The sequence below is a fragment of the Lissotriton helveticus genome, chromosome 7 (assembly GCF_964261635.1).
Source record: "Lissotriton helveticus chromosome 7, aLisHel1.1, whole genome shotgun sequence".
NCBI lineage: Eukaryota > Metazoa > Chordata > Amphibia > Caudata > Salamandridae > Lissotriton > Lissotriton helveticus.
The window spans coordinates 609,927,073-609,941,579 of NC_136068.1; the positions used below are offsets into that span (position 1 = coordinate 609,927,073).

Sequence of the window (14,507 nt, forward strand, 5' to 3'; positions counted from 1 at the left end):
CTTTCTCCAGGAGGACCCTGCGTGACGGAGAAGATTCGGGAGGGACTCTGTTATCTTCCTTTGCCCATGCTTCGGCCTCTGGGGGGCTCCCCAGTCAGGAAAAGGCCCAGAAAAGGCACCGGACCCGGTCGACGTCGATGGCTTTGGCATCGAGAGGTATGACTACCATCTGCTCCCCGTCGACCCAGGGCTCTGGGTCGAAGCGACGTCTATGTTCGGCGTCGAGGGGTAGGACGTCGAGACCTCGGACGAGGTAGACGTCGAGGACTTCACCGGCGTCGACACACCATCGACGTCGTGATGAGGCCCGAAGAGGCAGGCGCTCGCCGTCGAGGCAACACTGCCGTTCGCATTCAACGGCGACACGAAGATAGACGTCGAGGAGAGAAAGAACGACGTTGAGGCGAAGACACTCGACGTCTGGGAGTTCGCCGACGTCAGGAAGATCGACGTCGAGAAGAGAAGGGGTGACGTTGAGGAGGGAAAAGTCGATGTCGAAGAGGAAGTTGAGGCCCAGAACTGTGTCTAGTGCCTCTTTGGTCAGCGTCTCATCGTCATCATCATCGGCGAGTCCCCGGTCACGGCTGCGCTCGCGCTCAGAGAGTTTTGCCTCCAGAGCTTCCTCCCCGAGGCCTGCTCGTAAGAAGAGGAGAGTTCTTATGTCACCGGACTCTGATTATTCCAGGACCTACTTGCCTTCAAGGCCCAGAATGCCTACGCCTCCTCCTCCTCGTCCTCCTCCTCCTCCTCTTCCTCCTCCTCCTCCTCCACCACCACCTCCACCACCTCCTCCTCCTTCACCACCGCCTCAGCGTCCACAACCGAAACCTTTGGTTCCGGCTCAGCCTCTTCCGTTTCCGCATCCTCCTGGGCAGGTGATTCTTGCATGGCCCAGAAAGCCAAAGTCAAGATCCAGAGGGAGGCATCGCTCTCACAGTCAGCGTAGATCGTCGACGAGGTCATGTCATCGTCGGCGGAGGGAAAGGTCACGGTCCAGGTACACAGACTCATCCAGTGACAAGAGATACTACCCCACTCTGTCGGACTCTCCTTCTACGAGAGTGTCGCCAATGGATGACATTGTGACTTTCCAGGATGTGCTGCTGCGGGGGGCAGCGAAGTTGGGGATCACATTAACTGTGCCCACCCCTTCTACTTCTGTGATTTTTTAAAATGTTACAGCGCAGGCACCTCTCTCACCCTTTGCTGCCTTTGGTGCCAGGACTGGAGGAACCGGCCATGGAGCGGTTTCTGACGCTGGCCTCGGTGAAGTAGGCGCCGTCTCAACTTTAGAAGAAATATAGACCCCCGGACTCTGATCCAGCATTCTTAAGAACAGATCCTGTCCCGGATTCTGTCATTGTGACAGCGGCCAAGAAGCAGCACTCTACTGCCCCTCCGTCTACGGTCCCTCCCGACAAGGAGAGCCGTCACATGGATTCGGCAGGAAGGAAAGTCTGCAGTACAGCTGCCACCTCGATGAAAGCGGCGAGTTCATCAGCGCTCTTGGGTCGGTATGACCGTTCCTTGTGGGAGTCCCTGCAGCAGTTCATTGAGCTCCTTCCGAACGACAGGAGAGAAGCCTTCCAGGAGATATTGAATGAAGGCATGATGGTCTCGAATCAGGTCATCAGTGCGGCGGCAGACGCCGCTCTCCTGGCTGCTCATGGGTACTGCCATGGCATAAACTTAAGACGCCACTCCTGGTTGCGCCTGACATCGCTTAAACCAGAAGCGCAGCAGCGGATTGCTAACTTGCCTTTTTCTGGATCTACCCTCTTTGGGACTCAGGCGGACGAGGAGATGGCCCGCATGAAGGCGGAAGTGGAAACGCTAAAAGCTGTCGGTTTTAAGAAACCGAAGGAACAGCGTAAGTCCTTCCGCCCCTTCCAGAGACGTTACTCTTCCCAGAGATATCAGCGAGGGCAAGGTCGCCAGGCTGTCCAAAAGGAGCAGCAACAACAGCAATACCAGCGCCAGCCGTTCCAGAAACGTCAAAGGGGCAGAGGCGGCCAGCAGGCCTCCTCTGCGAATAAGGGCCCGGCCGGGTCTAAGCCCTGAGGAGTTACTTCCCCCTCGTCCGTTACTCGCTCTGGTGGGGGGGAAGCATACAGAATTACTTGGCAGGATGGAGAAAAATTACTCAGGACAAGTGGGTGCTGAATATTGTTTGCAATGGATACAGTCTTCGCTTTGTCACCCCTCCTCCAGCTATTCCACCGGTTCGTTCGCAATACCAGCTGCGCGGACTTCAAGCAGAGGCCGATACCCTCTTAGGAAAAAGGGCGATAGAAGACATCCCTCTGTCTCAAAGGGGAAAGGTCTATACTCAAGGTTCTTTTTGGTACACAAAAAGGACAAAAAACTAGTTCAGGCCCATTCTGGATTTGAGACAAGCAAACAAATGGATTCACAGGGAGAAATTTAGCATGCTGTCCTTGCACCAGATTTATCCTCCGCTGCACCGAGGAGACTGGCTTTGCGTAATAGATCGGCAGGATGCGTACTTCCATGTGCCCATTGCACGGAAACACCGGAAGTTCCTGTGCTTCATGGTCGGCACCAATCACGACTGGTTGATCAAAGCCTCCACCTTCCAGGAAGCGCAATTGCATTTCAACAGGACGGCCGTTCTGTTGAATCAGCTGAGTTTGCACATCAACATGTCCAGGTCCGTTCCGACTCCTGTTCAGTGCCTGCAGTACTTGGGAGCCTCCATCAATACTCTCAGAGCAAGCATGTCTCCTTCAGAGGAGCGTCGCTTATCGATCCTTCAGAAGGCTCAGGCTCTCATGTCCGTTCCATCAACGACCGTGAGGACGGTGTCTTCTCTTCTGGGGCCGATGGCTTCTTGCATCTTCCTCACACCACATGCACGCCTCCACATGAGACCGCTGCAGGAATGTCTGGAGGATCAATGGGACCAAAAACGAGGGAGCTGGGATGACAAGATCCAACTGTCTCTGCACGCTCAACAGTCATTGAGATGGTGGTGATCAGCCGAGAACCTCCTCAAGGGAGTTCCGTTTCACAAGGACATTCCCATACAGACTATTGTCACGGATGCTTCTCTCCACGGCTGGGGAGCGCATTCGGACCATCTACAGATTCAAGGAACGTGGTTCCAGGCGGAATCCACGTACCACATCAATTTTCTGGAATTCAGAGCTGTTCATTTGGCGCTGAAGGCCTTTCATCCGTCCTTCCGGACCAACTCCTTGCTTGTACAGACTGACAATTCGACCACAATGTATTACCTCAACAAGCAGGGGCGCGCGAGATCGCGCACACTGTCCTAGGAGGCACAGGTGATCTGGCACTGGCCAGAGCACTGACGATAACGGCTACCCATCTACCAGGTGTGCAGAATGCTCAGGCAGACGCACTCAGCAGGCTCGTCCAGGAAAACCACGAGTGGGTTCTAAATGACGATGTGCTAGGAAACATCTTCGAAAGATGGGGCACTCCGGAAATAGATCTGTTCACCACCCCCGAAAACAGAAAATGCCGAGACTTCGCCTCCAGGTTTTACCAACCCGGGACTCTGGGAAATGCGCTATGGATCAGCTGGTCGAACAGCTTTCTGTATGCTTTTCCACCCATCCCCTTATTCCGGCAGTACTCATCAAGCTGTATCAATCCAGAGCGCGAATGATCCTCATTGCTCCGGAGTGGCCTCGACAGTGGTGGTTCACAGACCTGCTCCACCGGTCTCTCCAACCGCACCTGCGGCTTCCATGTCGGCCGGACCTTCTAACGAAGTTCGGGGGACAGATGGTGCACCCCAACCTCTCATCGTTGAGTTTGGCAGCATGGCTCCTGAGATAGTACAATATGGACACTTGAATTTGCCTGACAACTGCATGGAAATACTTAAGGAGGCTAAAAGACCACCCACAAGGACTTCCTATGCCTACAAGTGGAAAAGGTTCTGCACCTGGTGCACATCCAAGAACGCTGATCCTACCTCCTGCAATGAAGATGTCATCTTTCCATACCTCTTGCATTTGACTCAATCTGGCCTTCATTTTCATTCTATTAAGGTCCACCTCGCAGCATTAACTGCGTATAGGAAATGCCCTTCACAAACATCCTTTTTCCAGATTCCGGTCATAAAAGATTTTTTAGAATGATTGAAGAAGGTATTTACCCCTGTTTGGCGTCCTTCGCCTACATGGGAACTGAATGTGGTGCTGTCCAGGTTGATGAAGGAGCCTTTTGAGCCTATTCATAAGGCTTCGCTACAGCATTTATCTTGGAAGGCGGCCTTCCTTGTGGCTTTAACATCGGCCCACAGGGTGAGTGAAATCCAGGCTTTGCGTTGCCAAGAGCCGTATACTGTTTTTCATGCTTCCAAGGTTGTCATAAGGACTCACCCTAAGTTCCTTCCTAAAGTCATTTCTGATTTTCATGTTAATCAGACGGTCACTTTACCTACGTTTTTCCAACATCCTTCTTCTCCGGCATAGAGGTCTCTTCATTCCCTGGATGTAAGAAGGGTGTTGAAGTTCTACTTGGATAAGACCAAGGACATTCGTAGGTCAGACCAATTGTTTGTCAATTACGGTTCGGTCAAGACTGGTCTTGCCACCTCAAAGCAGTCCATCTCTAGGTGGATTGTGTCCTGCATCCAGCTATGTTACCAAAAGGCTAACAAGACCTTAGGGGGTAAGCCTAAGGCTCATTCCTCCAGGGGCAAAGCGGCTACAGCAGCTTTGCTACGTAATGTTCCCATTGCAGATATCTGCAGGGCTGCCACTTGGAAGTCGGTCCATACCTTTGCCAAACACTACTGCCTGGACTCTGATGCCAGGGCAGATGCTCAGGTTGGGCAGGCTTCGTTGAGAAATCTGTTTGCACAGTAGTGGTTTTGTCTGTTTCCTCCACCGCTGGTTTGGTTTGTTGGGATGGGCTTGCCATTCTATTCACAAGATTGACTATACACAGAGATCCCCTACTACAGAAGGAGTAGTTTCTTACCTGTAACTCAAGTTCTGTTGTCGGGGTATCTCTGTTATAGTCATAAGCGCCCGCCCTCCTCCCCGGTGGAGGAAACGATAATGTACTGAATGCTACAGGCCTGGCTTTATACACCTTCAAAAAGAACGGAAAGTTAAAGGCCTTTGGCTGTGCATCCTGGGATACCGAGGGTCTCTGGAGAGTTCCTTAAAGGCACGGTATCCCTTTTCCAGACACATAATGGCAGCCTATGGGACTTGTCTGTCCAAACCTTCCTCTCTATCATGACAAACGATTTTTGTGAAGGGGAGTTTCTCTAGGTGTGATACTTTACAAAATGTGTAAAATGTAATATTATTTGGCCATCTTTTTCACTTCGAGATGAAGTGCTGGCCGATGTAGCCTTATAGTTTTAGGCTGCATTATTTGTCTTTGATTTTCTCCTAAGTGTCTATGCAGGACTGCAGAAGAAGACAACTTAAGAGACTATTTTGGTTGCTCCGGGGTCCCCACACATGGGCAGGACTATTCACAAGATTATGACTATAACAGAGATACCCCTACTACAGAACTGAAGTTACAGGTAAGAAACTACTCCTTCTCTGCCACAGAGACCAATCGGAAATGTCAGTTCTGTGACCGTATATGGCATGGACAACTAGGGGTGAATTATGACATATTTTTGAAAAGTTGCTCTGGGGCATTTGAATATGGTTTTCTGCCATTTCCTCTCACTTGAGGACCATCCGGAAGATAAAATGGGTGCTATGTTATATTATCCTCAACTCTGGTGTACTGAGATAATATTGGTTTTGGCACCCAGTGAAGCACCCCCCATCTGTTGGAGCTCATGTCCTCATCCCCTAACCAGATGTGAGGGTCAGATCCTCCTGCATCATTTTGCGTCCATGAGCTTGATGGCCTGGCCCCTAAATGCCTTCGCTCACCGGTTTGGTGGAGTTTCAACATCTCCTCCCACGGGCCACAGCATGATCCACAACGATGTATCAAGTCAAGTGGAAGAGGCGTTGTGTCTCCTGTTCAGTGTAAGGTCCCCATCCATTCTTGTTGCTCCCACACCAGATACCATTATCCAAATTAGGATTCAGGTTTACTTTGTTAAGAGTTCAGCTGCTGGCCTTTTCCATTTTTGGCAATCAGCTGAAGCCCCTTTTCCCTCACTAAGTTATTCATTCGTTTTTTAGGAACTTGTTTATGGCTTCTCACCAATGAGTCAATACATTTTGACCTTGAGCCGCTTCAGGCAGACTCTCCTATCCCTCCTCCGTTCACACTCAGTCTTTGAATTCTGAGATGCAGTAGATTCCTCGGAGTCTGGAGTTCAGAGCACATTTACCTTGTTTGCTGTAGATTGATTGTTTTTAGTTAGTTTCATGTGGTAGTAAACGGACACCATTTTAAAGCCTTTGTTACATACCTATGTTATTTATTACTATTGGAAATCACAATTAAACTGTGAAAGAAAGGTACACTGGAGAATGTAGTTAGTTACCTGTAATTAACACGTTTCTTTTGTTCATAACAGTAAATGTACTTTAAGTCCTTTATCTGCCTGATACTTGTCCTTCCCTTGGATGCTGGTTGTTTTTGCCTTCATGAGTGTTTTCTTTTTAATTGATACAGGTGAGAAGCTCTGTGAGGTACAGTGTGAATCGCCCACTTTCACGGTGGCTTGGCACCCTAAACGCCCCCTTTTAGCATTCGCATGCGATGACAAGGATGGCAAATATGATAGCAATCGGGAAGCTGGCACCGTCAAGTTGTTTGGGCTTCCGAATGACTCCTAAGAGACAATGACAGACTCTGCGTGCGTCCCTCAGATTCAGCAGGCGAAGAGCCCAGGACCTGTGAAAGCACGAAGGCTTGCAGCATTAGAAATGCTTACAAGGAGGCGAGATCATGGGATGATTTTCCGGGCACATTTTGATATGTGTTGGTCGGAGTTTCTCCAGGGGATTTTGCTGAACACTTTGAACCCCACTTCGAAAGAAAAACTGTGTAAGCTGGGAACTTGGGGTATTTTGTATTTGACTGTCACCCCAATTGGACTTTTTTGTTATGAAGACCCACAGTGATCAGTTGTGGTAATTGCTGGATGTATCTAGACATGGACTCGAGAACGCCTAGTTTAACAAATTCCCAGTCTTAAACTAGGAAGCAGCAGACGACTGACATTAGGCGTGGAGGGGACACTTCATTCCAGCCCTTCAATTCAGGCGTGAACTGCAAGCAGGCACGGATTATGTTCAGTATTCTGCTTTCAGAACACATCAGTGTTTTTTTAGAAGGGTAGACTAGTCTCTTGTTGTAAAGTATGACTAAAGCAGGGAATCTTGCAGGTGGGTTTGTATGATTTTTGTATTCACTTTTGATAAGAATAAATCATTATCTGTGAACTGCTAGTGATGTCTGTGCTGTTGCTGGATGTTCTCTTGTACAGGCTGTTCTCTTGATGTTGAGAGGTTTTGCTCTTCCAGATATTAGAAATCAGTTGTATTCGGAGATCTCCTGTGAGTTCCTTAGAAAAAAAATAAAAGCAAACCTTCTAGGTTATCCTTCCAAAAGCCTTTCCTTTCTGTGTTATAACCTTACCCTCCTTCTGTACTTTACAAGCTTCATACGAAACTGAGTTACTTAGAAGTTAGATCTGTGAAACATAATTTCCTCTAGTTACTGAATTGATCCTGAAAATTATAGATCTACAAGCCAAAATCAGTACAGAGGAGACATTTGTCTCTGTGCTGTGCCTTAACCTTATCCCAGCTGTGGGCCAGGTGCATCTGATAGGAGGTGTAACACAAGTTCTTCATAGCTGTTCACTTCAGGCAGCCATCACCCGTTTACCCTCTCAGCAAAGAAATCTGTGATATTGCCTGTTCTCTAATTGTTGGATTTGTGTTTTGTATACTGTATCTTAAGTAAAGAACCTGATTGTTTGTTGTTGGAATGTTTGGCTGTTTGTCACTCATGAGCTTTGGGCTCCACCCTGCATCTTTGTCACCATGTTTAGCTGGTGCAATCTGGCAAATATTGGGTGCCTGCCTGTGCCTGACCCCTTCACATTGAACCTATGCTTCTTCCCTCCCTTTCCCATCCTGACCCCTAGCTCCTTCCCCTACTACCAAGTGACACTAACAGTATGTCACTTGACCCACAGACATTCTCTTACCTAGTCCACCCTGGGCCGAGACCATTCAGGCAGCTGTGACTGGTGTCCGGTGCCTAGAGAAAGACCTGTGGTGATGCTAGCAGTGGGCGAAATCTGACTGCACGCCATATTCATTCATAAGCACTGCCACAAATGTAGTTGTAGATTCTTTACCTCCTTCCACTTCTGATAGTCTGTAATTTAGTATGTTCCTTAATTGTTAAATTTGTGTTCTGATTAATGTATCTTTGTTCAAGGACATGATTGAATGTTATTTTAACGAGAGCCCTTTATGGCGAGTGGCTTTATGGCTCCAAAACACATCTTTGCCACCATCTTGGGCTAGTTTCATTTAGGCCATGTCAATCAATCAATCATTGGGGTTTATAAAGCGCAAGCTACTCACCCAGAACGTCTCTCAACGTGCTGAGGGAAAGTGGGCGGGGGACCGCTGATCCTGGAGGGTCACTGAGTTCCATCGAAGAGCCAGGTCTTGAAGTCTTTTAGGAACTTGGGGAGCGATGCAGTCTGTCGTTAGTGGAGAGGTAGGGAGTTCCATGCCTTGGCCGCGAGGAGGGAGGAGGAGCTCCCTTCTGTTCTTTTTTTCTTGACCCGAGGAACCGTTGCGAGGGAGAGCTGTGCCGAGCGGAGAGAGTGCTGGGCAGCGTGAAGCCGGAGTCGGTGCTCCAGGTTGGCGGGTCCAGTGTTATGGAGTGCCTTGTGTGCGTGGGTGAAAAGCTTGAAGGTGATTCTCTTCTCGACAGGGAGCCAGTGTAGGGTCCGTAGGTATTGGCTGATGTGGCTGTGGTGCGGTAGGTTGAGGACCAGTCTGGCGGCGGTGTTCTGGACGTTCTGGAGTTTGCAGGTGAGATTTTGGTTGATCCCGGCATAGTGTGTTGCCGTTATCCAGTCTGCTACTGATGAGGGAGGGTGAGTTTGACAGTTTTCCTGTGATCGGGGGGATCCACTTGAAGGTCTTACGAAGGAGGCAGAGGGTGTGGTAGCAGGAGGAGGTGATGGCGTTGATCTGGCTGTCCGTTTCGAGTTCGGAGTCCAGGATGATTCCATGTTGAGAGTACAAACACTTCTCAAACACTCCTTGTTTGGCTAGTGATTCTCCCCTCTGCATTGTCTCCTTGCCTTCCTATAGGAAGCCAGTGCTCGATCCCATGACCTGCAGTGTTCTCCCAGTCTTGTCTCTCCACACTCAGTTTAATTTGTCCTCCCAGGGCATCCAGGCTGGTGTCTAGGCAAAAGGTGGAGAGGTTAAAGGCATCTCCCATGTTTTGGCCAGGATGAACTAGAACCCGTTCTCTTTGACCTTCCATAATCATGTTTCCTTTGCTAACTCCTTGTTGCCTTCAAATCAATCTACCCAATAGTAAAGTCTTTATTTGATAGTTAATTAAAACCTTCAAATAATTTAAAACATACATTCCTCAATACCTGAGGTAATACTGTGACAGACGGATAATTTGACAGACATACTTTCATCTGTACTGGGGTACTTTTAGTTTATCTTGAGCAAAATTTGTTTAAAATCTCATGTATCCTAAACCCTTCTGAGACTAAAAGCTGTGAAATGACAGAATCTTACCATGATGTAATAAAAACGTGATACAAAAAGATGTCGGATTAAACTATCTAATGCTTGTTTTACTGTTTAAAATAGACAATTCTATATAACCGAAAGTCACTGATTAAAATCTAATAGAAAGTGAAATAAAATCAGTCAATTATTTAAATGATTTTTATTGGTAATTATAGTGCAATACACATGACCAGTGTCACAACCGTAGAACATGGAATGTGGGAGGGTGAGGAAGGTGAGGGTGGGAAGGGATGTAATGGAATAAGCACAGTGCCTTAATGGTGTATAGCTTTAAACAGTATCAAGACAGTTCCTCCTTCACATGTGTCTCCAAGCAACCAATATCAACAATGTAGGCCGAGGACCTCAGTAGTGCGCTGGCATCTCTCAGCCAGAGACACAGAAGCAGTGGTAAGGGAGCAGGGTAACACATCCCAGCTGTTAGAGTGAAATTTCTGAGACCTTATATTGTGTGAGTGGGGGAGCATGATGAGGCCGAGGTCAGTGGGCTGATCTCCGGTGCAGGTCCTTGTGGCGATGTTGCAGGTGAGTTCCTGCAACACATGTATGCAAGAAACAGTTACCAAATATCCTTGGGGTGAGATTGCAGTGGCATCCTATTCCCGAAATCGGTCAATTGCACCTGGCAGTACACGCTGTGCCTCGCAGCCAAACGGGCACAGTGGGGGCAGGTTGTCGGGCCCAATGGATAGCCACTCTGCGCTTAGACAAGAGGAGAAGCATTGAAATAAGGAGGAGGTAGCTTGCAGGGGCATATATAACTTATCCTTGGAGAGCCACCAGAGGGGTGGAAGGTAAAGCGTGACCAGTGAGATTACATATAATAGAAAATACCCCCTCTTAGAACTCAGCCACACCGGGACAGCCCCACGCTAAGTGCAGGAAGGTGGCTTGTGAAGAGGCGCATCGCAAACATCGAGCATCAGCAATTAGCCCTATGTTGAAAAGATGTGTTGGGGTGTAGTAGAGGTGGTGTAAAAACTTGAAATGTATGAGTCGGTTCGGTTCAAAAACTTTATTCGATTCAGAAAAGAATCATAAAAGTAAACATTTTACAAAACATGATTTACAAATATTTTTAAAAGAAAGCAATCTAAAATCAAAAAATGTATAACCTATTCACAAGTAGTTTAACATGGCAGAACATACAGACGATAGGACCCGTACCGATCACTTTAAGTCAGCAAGCGTTATTTCATAGAGTATTTATACTAAAAGAAAGAACAGGTCTAAGGCCAATTAACCATACCGTTTCCTAATCAGGAGAGACACTCGTATAAAATTTAACATGGCGCAACACACTCCAGAAGATGACAATGATAACAAGTAGTCATAGCCTTCTTTGTAGTTACATGGTTGCTTCCCCTTCAAAATGGGCTTAATAAACCTAGTTCTCGGATCCTTATATAAGGAGCAAAAGAGGACAACATGTATAGTGCTTTGACTAACTTTGTTATTACAAGGACAAGGGGGCAGCCTCTCACACCAACCCCCTTGTTTAGGAAAGGCAAAAAGAAAATGCAGAATGTTTAGCCTAAACCTTGTGAGATAAAACCGCCATTGCACATGAGTTGTAAAAGTTAAATAAAACTGGTGGTGTAATTTAACCATATATCCAAATGGTCTAACCAGGGAATGTGCGTGTGAGGATTTCCAATAACTTGTTTTGATAACGGTTTTAATGTCTCCCTGGATTTTTCCAGGATTATCATAGACATCACCCAAGCCTATTTTATGAAGCATTTCATTAACATATGATATCCAAGGGATCTGCTTCCCATTTTCCAGGTTTAAACAGTCCTGGAGAATATCTCTAGAGAACTGAAGATCCTCAGATAACCATATTTTGCCCCATAATAATAAGGGTGAAAGACGAATGATATCACTCACATAACTCAATCCTTTTTCCTCATGAGCAAATTTATTTGGTGAGCCTGATGGAATTGCTAGTACACGCTTTATGAAATTGTTCTCCATGACTTGTATCGAGGCAGGGCTTTCAATCCCCCAAACACCTGCCCCGTAGGTGGCCACAGGCAGACATTTGGATCTATACAAGGTTTTTAGGTGTGTGACAGGTTTTTGACCTAACTTACCACAGAAGCAGAACAGACCTTCTATGGAACGACTAGTGCTCTGGACTCGAGTCTTCATTAATGGGGCCCAACTCAATTTATTATTAAAAAGGTTTCCCAGATAGTTAAAATGTTCTACCTTTTCAATGGTAAAATTATTTACCATGAATTTTCTAGTATGAGTCGCACCTGTAGTTGGGTGATGGTAATGCTGTATGGCCACAGCAATAGGTCCACTGGACATCAGTGAGAGGGGGGTCTGGGTCTGGCATCCATGCAATGCGGGCTGCTGGCATGGTGACCGCTGAATGAGTCGGTTCTTAATAAGATATAGTAGCAAAAGAATGCGGCACCCTGTTTTCCCTAGAAAAAGGCTAATAAAACAGTGAATAAACAGGTGTTCTACAAGGAAATCATTTTTTATAAAGAAAACTTTGTGACAAAAGGAGGTACAGTCATGTGTTTTGAAAGGTACAAAACAATACATGAAGCGTTTTATCACAATTGAAGAAACACATACAACCAAAGATACAGATGTTTCAGTTTTGTATTTGAAGCATCGATTTCAAGAGTCCTATCATCAAACTGTATTCAAACAAAAAGTGCTTGGAGCGATGGTGCCTTGAAAAGTCCTGCGTATAGTTCTAATGTTCCAAGAAGGACGCAGCGACTTTTCAGACAATTGTTCCAACAGGTCAGAATTGAAAGAAACTTTTCAGATTTTCTTTGATTTGACCTTGACCCTGATTGATTGGGCTAGGTGACTACCAAATGTCTGTCCAGATGAAGACCCTGTATGATATGTCTAATTAGGGTTCGAAACTTAGACATTTCATGGACCTACCTATATTTATTGTTGGATATTCAAACTCAAATGCTCATATCATTGTGTTTGTAATTTTTCCAGTCTTAAGCTACATGGGTATTGGCCATTTGTATATATTGTAAATACTCATCTATCCTTGTACTCTTTCCATTATTTATTAAGGCTCACTGATTTTCACTTCTTACTGTGCCGTCACTTGGAGCACCTTGCGTTTGAATACAGCATGATGATCAGTCTCTTGAGATCAATACTTAAAGAAAAAAACTGAAACATCTGCATCTTTGGTTGGATGTGCTTCTTCAATTGTGATAAAAACGTTTGATGTATTATTTTGTACCTTTTAAAACTCATGACTGAACCTCCTTTTGTCACAACTTTTTCTAAAAATGTATTTACTTGTAATACACTTGTTTATTTGCAATAATACGATATGGAGCATCAGTGTTTTTGTGCAAGTGTTTCAGGTGGGTAACCACACCAGTTCACCAGTAAAGAGGGTTGGTACACTGAGATCCAGATACAAAAGTGCATAATACATAAATACAAATGAATACTTTATGATGCACACGTTGATTCTTCCAGAGCTCTTTGTCGGTCTAATCTCACAGCTACAGTGTCCATAAACTTCACAAAGTGGGTGCTAAGTCTGCTCTCTTTGCCCTGGAAGCAGTGATTAATTGGCCTGATGAGATTTAAGACTCCCGGCTTCAACCTTCTTTAATTTTAACCAGCATTTCAATAAGGCAGCCACCTGTGTCCATGTTTGTTCTATGTGGACGAAATATATACTTATCTGGGGTTCTCTCACGGAATTTGGGAGCCTGAATATTTGCTGAAAGAGTCTAGATTGATATATATTTAACCAGTTCCCGAATTTATCTGGGAATGCATCAAAAAGCGTTTTTTAATACCTTACAATAGTTGCAAGAGGGAAGGGCCTGTGATGTTTGCTATTTTGCAAAGTCCTGCCGCTATCCCTGAGGCACATTTTTGGAGGGCATCTGGCAGAGTGGATGTTCGATAAACAATAACTGTCTTAAGGCTGTGTCTCATTATTTAAATACCAACATCAAGCTTTAGTTCGTAAGAGAAGCACTAATGACGAATGAGCTCTCTTTGACTTTCTATGCAAATAATTATTTGCCCTGGAGGAAGAGTAACTCATTAAACTCACAAGTACTCTTTAAGCTTAGCTCTCAGAAGTAAACATCATAGGATTGCTTTGGCCCAGGTTTAAAAGTGTTCTGTCACAGTTAAACACGCACTCAGTATTGATATTCAAAAGTAAACTGAAACAAACTGAAAATCCACACTCATTTTAAAATACGTACGCTCATCTCTTCGATGTTTTTCCAAGCTAATGCATACAGCTGTATGCTAAACGTACTGTAAATTGTTAATTAAGACTGCCTCACTCTTAGCGCACAAAGCATGGCCTGCACTGTATGAGTAGTCGAGAAAAAACATACGCTCTTTCAAGAATGCTGTGGAGGCCGGTGAGCACTGACTTCAGGGAATACAGCGTGAGCTGACTGAAGACCGCTCCTCTGCTGCGGGACAATGGGACAACCCAAGAGGTCAGTGATCTTCCACTGCTGGACTGGAAGAGAGCTCCCTCTCGGGAGGATACCGGAGGAATTAGTGAGCGCCGACGTTAGGGGGCGGCTGGCTTTATGGAGCCTGCCACACCCAAGATGGCTGCCACTGGCGACTCTGGAAAATTAAGTCTGCTCTGACTACCTGAGCCTAGAGGAAGAAAATAAACAAGAAAACAGCATCATAAGACACTGGGCAAGTGCACAAGAAAACAGAGCCTGGGGGCACAGTGTTGTCATGATGTGGCGTAAACAGGAATTGCACCACACA

General features: G+C 46.2%; 1 protein-coding gene across 1 annotated transcript in view; it reads left to right on the forward strand.

Moving 5' to 3' along the window:
* Positions 1-9,873, forward strand: part of THOC3 (THO complex subunit 3) — a 111,485-nt gene extending 101,612 nt beyond the window's left edge. The window contains exon 6 of the mRNA XM_078652826.1: positions 6,604-9,873. Coding sequence (XP_078508952.1) covers positions 6,604-6,767 — 164 coding nt within the window. The 3' untranslated portion in view covers positions 6,768-9,873. The remainder of the gene's footprint in view (positions 1-6,603) is intronic.
* Positions 9,874-14,507: the final 4,634 nt, after the last annotated feature.